We start from the raw sequence: 8970 nt of genomic DNA on the forward strand, positions 1-8970 counted from the left end.
TTTGATCCTGCAATCCTGCACATAGGAATTGACTGCATAAAAATAGGTGCTAGTTGGGCGCCTGGGTGGCTCAGTCGGTTGGGCGACTGCCTTCGGCTCAGGTCATGATCCTGAAGTCCCGGGATCGAGTCCCGCATCGGGCTCCCTGCTCGGCAGGGAGTCTGCTTCTCCCTCTGACCCTCCTCCCTCTCATGCTCTCTGTCTCTCATTCTCTCTCTCAAATAAATAAATAATCTTAAAAAAAAAAAAATACGTGCTAGTTACAACTCACACAGAAAAAAAAATCTAATTAAAAAACAGGCAGAGGATCTGAATAGACGTTTCTCCAAAGAAGACACACAGATGGCCAGCATGAAAAGATGCTCAGCATCACTCACGTCAGGGAAATGGCAATCAGAACCTCACCTCGTTAGGACAGCTCTCATCACAAAGACCAGAAAGGACCGATGTTGGCGAGGATGTGGGGAGAGGGGACCCTCGTGCTCTGTCGGTGTGCATGCCACTACCCGAGTGAACGTGGAGGACGCCGTGCCAGACACACTGCACTCACGTGATGGCCTGGGGGAATCAAGTGCCCGGAGACAGGAAGTAGGGCACCGGGTGTCCAGGGCTGGGAGCGGAGAAGGGGGTGCTGCTCCCCGGGGACACAGGGTCAGTCGGGGAGGGTGGAGGGCGGGGGCACGCCACTGTGGGAACCGACTTGCTCCCACCAAACTGGACCCTCAGCAATGGTTAAAATGGTAGATTTTATGTTGCGTGTCTTTTACTGCATTTAAAAAACTAGGTGGAAAAGCTAAGGACTTAAACTATCCAAACGATCTGTAAAAAGAATAACAAGGCTGAAAGATGTATGATGTCAGACTTCAAGACTTACCGTAGTTAAGACAGTTAAGTGTTGACACAAGAGTGGAAATCATCACTAATGGACAGAATGCAGACTGTGGATGGAGACACACACGTGGGGGCAATTTATTGATTGATTTTTAAAGCTTATTTTTTAGTAACCTCTCCACCCAGTGTGGGGCTTGAACTCACCACCCCGAGACCGAGAGTCACTCGCTCCACCCACTGAGCCAGCCGGGCATCCCTGGGCCGCTTATTTTTAAGGAAAATCCCACAACTACTGGGGGGTGGAGGGCCAGCCTCGTCCGCAGTCGGTGCTGCAACATGGGACCCCTCCCTCACCCGCGAGCCACGGAGCGGAACGCGGGGACTTTCCTGGCCAACTCTCCGTTCCCCTAGAGCTGTCTGGTCTGGTTCTAAGAATGCTTGCTAGCGCGCACACAGGATGTCCTCCGCACCACGGCCGAGAGCCGGGAAGGATCTGCCCGTCGGCAGGACAGCTGCCGACAGACGGCACCCAGGCAGGCGTCTGTGACCCTGAACGGGGCGGGCGCAGAGGCTGGGTGCGGAGACACACGCACGTGCCCGCCGGCTCCTCTCCCCGACCGTGTCACACACACACACCAGGGTAACCAGGAAGGGCTCCCTGGAGACCAGAAGGAGTCCCAGGGTCGCACGAGGGCTAGAAACCCCGGCACCAAGAGCTGTTTTCCAAAGGAGACCCGTAACCTGCCAAAGACGGTGTGGCCAGCTCCCGAACTGCAGGGCGTCCTCCCGCCCCGGCCCACTCCCAGCCGTGGTCGGAGCGTCCACAGGACGTACAGCGAGGTGCATGTGGCTGCCCGGCCCCAGAGAGGCCAGCACGCCCTGCACCCTCGCCCCAGTGAGTGGCCGTTGCTCTGGGGGCCACTGAAGTCCCACAGCCCCCTGGGAAGATGACCCCTGCATTTTCCGGGGTTCTCTCCTCCCTCCTCTTCCGACACGTGTGCGTGGTTCACCGTGAGGCCCCTGCACCTGCTCCCTCCTCTTCCCCTGCCCTTACCCGGTGGTGGGGTCACCACTTGGGAAAACACGGGACGGTAAGGGTCCCTGAAGACAGTGGCATGCAGCAGGGGACTGACACCGCCTTGGAAGAAAGCAGTGATGCTGAGCTAATGCCCTATGAGGCCCCCACCCGGGACCTCTGCTCCCGGGGGGCGGAAAGCGCTGGTTGTGGGCCTGTGGATCTGCTCCAGTAAACACACCTCACGTGGGACAGCAGCTGCAAATGCTGTGTGTCCCCTGAGCTGAAGAGTCCCCCGTTGTTCTCAAAGACACATCTGTCTTTGGAAGCCAACCGAGATGTGCCGGGAATCCACACTCCTGGAAGGTAAGGTGGCTCCGGGGCCATTCAGGGGATGGGCCTGTTCTTTGGTCCAGTTACACCTTCAGGAAGTGGGTAGGCGACCTGGGGGTGGGTGCGGGGTCCCACTGGGCCCTCTGCAGGTGGACGGGGGCTGGGCCTGCGTGTGGTGTGAGTGTCCGGACTCGGAGCCTGGCGACGCAGCTAGCTCAGGGCCAGTCAGCACGGGGACCCTGATGGAGACCAGGAAGGTCCTGTCGGCCTGCTTCCCAGGCGGGAACGTGTGGGCTCCCACCTCACCGAATTCCCGCCCCAGACTTGTTCAGCTGGTTCTCGGGAGGCTGTCTCTAGCGTTTCTAGCAGCCCCTCTGTTTCTCTCTGAAGCGCCGCCCCTCCAGCTACGAACCCACTGTCTTTGTTCGGGGTGTCTCCCCACCCCCATCATCAAGCCCCTGATTTACACCCATCGACTCCCCATTCCAGGCACACCACAGGGGGTCAGCAGGACGGAGGTTAGAGGGAGGGAGGCAGGGCCTCCTTCTGGGCCTCAGCTCGCGGGGACACAGCTCACAGGGGCCATCGGGGTGGGGGGTGGATGCACGCAGGCCTCAGCGCCCCTCCTCACCCCTGTCCCCGCCGCGGGACCCTCCGGAGCTTTCCAGGACACACAGCGACAAATAAGGCCACCGTGCATATTCTCGTCCCCGTTGCCTTGCACACATGCCTGGGCCTCCCCCGAAGGGACCGTGGTCTGTGGGCCCCCCGGCGTCCCTGAGCCCCGAACGGTTATTACGGAAGAAAAATGCCCTCGGTCATCTTCAGCATGCTGGCTTGCGCAGTGCTGGGTCCTCGGCCGGCGGGGTCCTCGGCGAGAATCAGGACGGGCACCAAAACCCTGGCCAGGGGTCCCGCGTCCCCCCCACCACACACACGCGAAAAGCAACAGTTTCCCAAGAGTGTCCCGATGAGGCAGTGACGTGTACTGATTTTATTAAATCTTGGCCCTTGGGCACATCTTTCTAATATTCTGCGTGACACACTCCCGTCCCACCCTCAGGACTACGCCGTCCGGAGAGCAGCCAGTGTGCCATCGCCCGCTGCCGCCGAAGGACAACTGGACGCACTCTCCACGGGAACACGCTTTTTACCTGAAGGGACTCGGGCGCCTCCTGGAAATGGACAGCTGTCCCTGCGGCACCACGTGGTCGTGGTGACCAGCGCCAAAATCCGGCTTTGGTGCCGAGATCAGAACCGCGAAGGAGCCGCCTCCACGGCCCGAGCCTAACGTCTTGCCCCGGGAGGCGACAAGAGTGGTTTCTGCTGGCGTCTGCCGCGCTGAGGGCACAGAGCCCGGCCTGACCTGGGGGGGCGGTATGTTCCACGGGCCCAGCGCACAGCGGTGCAGGAGCGCGGCGAGGGGGCCCCCCTGGGCGCCACACAGCTCTGGAAGCGCCGGCGGGCGAGTCCACGCGGCGACCAGCCTGCGCGGCTGGGGTCCTCCGGGAGGGGTGTCCACAGCGACCTGCACACGTTAGTAAAAGATCCCTTCTTTTCCAAATACCCATTGGCGCGTCCCGCAGCAGACCGCGTCCGGAGCCGGTCGGGGCGGCGGTCGGGGCAGCCCGCAGCCTTCTCCCGAGCCAGAGATCGTAGGGCGTGTAATACATGCCCCTCTTCTCGTGAAAACCTTTTGTTTGGGAAAGCGTATTTTTCATGCAATTGTTTATGTCAACATGTAATGGGTTTATTGTTATTTTTAAGTGAGTACAGTTTTTAAGTCTTGGGTCTGATGCCTAGTACAGTCGTCTATCAGGGCTAGTGTTGGCAGTGAGGACCCACAGGAACACTGGTGGTAACATCTCCAGTCTCCCCCAGAGTGCGGGGGGGCCCTGCGGGCGCCGAGCCCCCACCCCGGGCGCCGACCAGCGAGCGCGTCCCCAGCCCCGTGGGATGAAGCCCCACTGCTCCCGCCGGCTCGTGGCCCGTTCCACTCCCCCTCGCGGAGTCCGAGTTTCTGTCCCCTGACGCTTTTGCAGCTCTGACCCTGGCAGACGGCACACCGGCCGCAGGGGCGTATGACGGCACGCTCGCGTTTCATTCTGCGTTTCCCGACACTACATGAGGCCCTGCAGGTCTCCTTCCATCCTTTAGCCTCATTCCCTTTGCCCCCACTTCTTTTTCATTTGGACTTAAAAATACTTCCTTCAGGGGCACCTGGGTGGCTCAGTCAGTTAGGAATCTGACTCTTGATCTCAGCTCAGGTCATGGTCTCAGGGTCGTGAGTTCAAGCCCCGTGTCAGGCTCTGCGCTGGGCGTGGGGCCCACTTAAACAACTTCCTTCCATTTCAAAACAAAACCCCACAATGTTATTGAGAATATTGTTGGAATTACATTAATAAAATGATGACACTTTACTTTAGAGCTTTTAGGGCATGTGGTTTCTCCACATGCTCAGGAATTGTTTCAGATTTTACAATAAAACCGCACAGTTTCCTTCGGGTCGATCCTGGACCGTTCTGGTTAAACTCGTTCATAGATTCCCTGCAGTTCTCAATCATGACTGTGAACGGAATATTCCATTCTCAAAGTCCACAGGTTCAAGGTGGTTTAAAGAGCTCTTGATCTCTTGTATATCTCCTTCCTGGGAATATAAAAATATCATCTGAAAATAAAGGTAATTTTCTGTTATCCTGCTTATTTTGTTTGTCTTAATGCATTAGCTAAAAATGCCAATGTTAAATAATAAAGGTGAAAGCAAGCATGTTCATCCGGTTCCCGACTTCCGTTTTTGGTATTAACAGGTTGTCTTGCTAGATCTTATCAAATAGCTCAGTGTTTACTGATATCAGTGCCCATAACTACAGAAGAAATCAGAAACTCGCAACGGACACACGGCTTACGGAGGGCGCGACGTGGGCGGTTGCTCGGCTGACCTCTGCCGGTCCGCGCCAGCTCCGCTCCGGCCCAATGGAGCGCAAGGCAGCACCGACTCCGTGAGACATGGAGAGAGCGAGCCCTGACCCCACACTCAAAGAGACAGCTGGGAAAATAAAACAGTGCGAACGGCCTCTAAGTACAAAGGTAAAACTGCTATGTAACACAGGGCACCTGCGGCCTTCCACAGCTAGGGAACGCTGGTGCACGCCACGGCCCGGCCCCGGCCCCAGGAGCGCCAGGACGGTCACCCAGAGCCGCGGTCTGTTGCCACCTCGGCGACCCTCGGGCATGGCCGCTCGGACGGGGATCCAGCCAGCGGCCCGGTGTCTGTCAAACGACCAAGTTCTCACTGGGGCTTCTTGTCTCAGAGGCAGTGGCTTCCTGTGCCTGCACCCAGCCCCCCGCCCGGGTCTTCACGCGACGCCCCAAGGTCTCCCCTGCAGTGGAGTGCTGCGGTTTGTTCCCCGCACGCCTCCCCCATGGCTGCGGTGATGTCGCACTGCTCGCTGACACTGACCCTGGTGGGAACACCGCACGTTTGGGCAGAAATACGGCAAGTTCACACTTCAGCAGAACCGTCTGTTCCACATTCACCAAACTACTGCCTTTGGTTCCAAAGCAGCGTGGTTTGAGTCCACGGCGCGTGCGCTGGGGAGGCCCCCGAGGTGGCTGAGCCGGGGCGTCCTGCCCCTCTGAGCTCCACGGCCGCCCAGCCTCTCGCCCACCGCAGCCAGGCCTGGCGCTGGCTTGGGCACCACCTGGGCGACCACGGGCGGCTGCTTCAAGGACCACTGCAGTGTCAGGTGACTGTGACAGCCTCCTGGCCGGACCTCTGCCCTCACCCCACCCGCTGCAGGTCTGCTCAGGAGCCGCCAGGAGCTTTCCTAGACCCTAAGTCAAACCACGTCACCTGCCATGTCCCTCCGAACCCTGCTGTGTGGGCAGCAACACGCTGGTCCCAGGCGGGGAGCCCTTCGTCCCTGCAGCTGAGGACCAAAAGCCGCAGTGGCCAACAAAACTTAGGAGGAATTCAATAGAGAAGTGTCTGGAAAGGTCTTCCCTCTGGTGACAGGGCGGGGGTGGGGAGGTGAGCTTTGTCTCACAGCTCGGGCAGCGCACCCCTGCTCGGCCCGGCGCCGTGGGTCCCGCTCCCGAGCGCCACAGCCAGCTCCCACCAGCTCCCCCTGCCCCCGTGGGCCGGCCGCGCCGCCTGGCTTCTCCCGCGGCCCCTCCTCGTGCAGCGCCGACCACAACCTGCTGCGTGTCATGTCCCTCTTTGCTCGTTTGCCGCCCCGACCGGAGCGTGAGTGCGGGAGGCCAGGCCTCCGTCTCAGCAGTGCGACATCCCGGGCCTGGAAAACCGAACCGGGTGGCGCACGTGGGCAGCTGTCCTTGCTTGGTTAGCGTTCTCGCGGGGACCCGGTGCTCCGAGGGGGGGCCGTGGGCTCTCCAGGGTTCGCCCCGGTGTCAGAGGCTAGCTCCGAAAGACGCTGCGGGCTCCAGTGCGGGATGAAACAGCCGTCTCCCCTTCCCCCTTCGGGAGGGTTTCTGTTCTGGGCGCCAAGCTGCCACCAGCCTGTTTCTGTTCGCTTTTGTTTTTGGAATAGACCAACCTGGTGCATTCCCTCTGAGCTGAGAAAGTGAACTCTGCTTCCAGGGAGTCATGAAAAATTACACATTTGATATCAAAAGCCATTTCAAGTGTCACTGACGTGACGGTATTGGAGAACAGACGCTAGGAGTTCTCACTAGGGAATCGCCCCAGAGCGAGCCTGGAGTCCCCGGCCTGTGTCTGAGGAGCGGCTTCCGTGCAGGGAAGTCCGATCCGGGAGCAGCCCCAGGGGCCAGCAGGAGGCCGTCTGCCTCCTCCGGGACCCGGCCTGGCCCGGCTGGCCCTTGTCGTGTGGCCGGCCTGCCCGGCCCTGGCTGCCCGCCCGCCTACCGCCTGGCAGCCTACACGTTGGACTTGGCGATCATCTTCTCCAGCAGGCTCATCATGCGCTCCTGCAGCTGCAGGCTCTGCACCTGCAGGAGGTTCTGCTGGTCCAGCACGCGGCGCACCTCCCGGCACGTCTCCTCCATGGCGCAGCTCAGCTTGCGCTGCTCCTCCAGCATGGCCTCCAGCAGCCGCAGCTTCTTCTTCTGGAAGTGGCAGCTCTGCACCTTGCGCTTCTTCACGGGCCGCTCGTCCGACCTGGAAGGACAGTGCCGGCGTGGGGATGGCGGGCCGCAGGGTCGGGGCTCCGCCCGCCCGACTCTCCCAACCGCCGCAGCGGACACGCGGGAAGCGGAGGCCCTGGGCAGCGGTGAGGGGGGCTGCAGCCCTCCCCCGTGACAGGAGGGGGCCACCGGGGCCGCGGGCACCGCTGCCCTGTGGGACTCGAGGCAATCGGGTAACCTGGGTCCCAGGGCCATCCAAACCCCCGTAGCCTGGGTGGGCGGGGTCCACCGTGCCTCCAGAGCACCCCGAACTCACTGAGCGGGTGCCAAACCCACAGGCCCGCTGTGGGGCTCGGGGGCAGTGGCCACACGGGGGGAGAGACGAGGAGGGCTGGTGGGAGGGGGCGCTGCGGCTTCTCCCCCGGGCCCGGAACCTCAGCCCGCGCCGCGGCCGTGCCCTGTGCTCTCTGCCCCGGGGCGGTGAGCATCCCTGGTCTCACTGGCCACACCCCACCGGTCCCCTCAAGGCCTTGCCAGTGCCCCCGTCTGGGCCCTGTGCTTCGAAGCAGAGCGGCGCCCCAGCGGCTCCCGTGTCCCAGCCCTGGTGCGGTGCCTGGGGCAGCTGCGAGTCGGGAACCGGGTCAATCCACGGACACGTCTGGCCATAAACCTCAGGTTTCCAGCTGATTCCGTCTGGCCGTCACAAAGGCATTCCTGTCTGGGGTCTTTGCTCCAGGGAAGGGGCGCCAGACAAACTGAACGGCAGCCCCTGATTTCCGACTCCCCCAGACCCTCCTCACCTCACCCCTGCCTGACAGACCTGAAGGACAGCGCTCCACCTGCTCTCTGCCTTCTCTTCCCCAAACGGCCAACTCCTATTCACCCCTGAAAGCCGACCCCAAATGTCCCTCCTCTGCTTGCCAGGCCTGCACACCACTGGCTGTGTCTCTGCACCCGTCTGTGGGCGTCCTGAGGGCGGGTTCACGCGGCCGGTGCTGGCCTAGCAGGGCGTCTGTGAAGGACAGAGGGGACGGGCACGCCCACTGCCACCAGCTGAGGAGCACACTCTGGGGGCTCAGCCCAATGCCCCTCCCAGCCAGCCTCGCCAGGGCAGGGACGGGGAGGAGGACCCCAGGACGGGGTCTGCTAGGGGGTGACGGGGAGCCCCGGATCCAGAAACTGGGGGTCGGTGGGGGTGGGGCACTTGGTCTTCCTCCGTGTCCCTTCTCTCTCGTGACACTTGGACAAAGTGCTGATTTATCCCCATTTTACAGAGGGAGACTGAGGCCCAGAGAGGTCAAGGACTTTCCACACAGCCACAAAGTGATGGAGCAGGGAGATGAACCCAGACTATGGACATGATGGCCCGCACTTCAATACCTCCTGCCTCCCAGTCTGAGGCCTCCCTGTTTGAGGCCTCCCCGTCTGAGGCCTCCCTATTTGAGGCCAGCCTGGTCTGAGGCCTCCCCGTTTGAGGCCTCCCCCTCTGAGGCCTCCCCCTCTGAGGCCAGCCTGTCTGAGGCCTCCCTGTTTGAGGCCAGCTTGGTCTGAGGCCTCCCTGTTTGAGGCCTCCCCATCTGAGCCCTCCCTGTTTGAGGCCAGCCTAGTCTGAGGCTTCCCCGTTTGAGGCCTCCCCATCTGTCTGAGGCCTCCCCGTCCAAGGCCAGCCTAGTCTGAGGCCTCCCTGT

The 8970-nt window shown here is 61.2% G+C and overlaps 1 protein-coding gene across 1 annotated transcript in view; it reads right to left on the bottom strand.

Moving 5' to 3' along the window:
* Positions 1 to 6775: 6775 nt before the first annotated feature.
* Positions 6776 to 8970, bottom strand: part of MSANTD1 (Myb/SANT DNA binding domain containing 1) — a 9765-nt gene continuing 7570 nt past the window's right edge. The window contains exon 4 of the mRNA XM_021677625.1: positions 6776 to 7316. Coding sequence (XP_021533300.1) covers positions 7076 to 7316 — 241 coding nt within the window. The 3' untranslated portion in view covers positions 6776 to 7075. The remainder of the gene's footprint in view (positions 7317 to 8970) is intronic.

The sequence above is a fragment of the Neomonachus schauinslandi genome, chromosome 2 (genome assembly GCF_002201575.2).
Source record: "Neomonachus schauinslandi chromosome 2, ASM220157v2, whole genome shotgun sequence".
In the NCBI taxonomy this organism is placed as follows: Eukaryota; Metazoa; Chordata; class Mammalia; order Carnivora; family Phocidae; genus Neomonachus; species Neomonachus schauinslandi.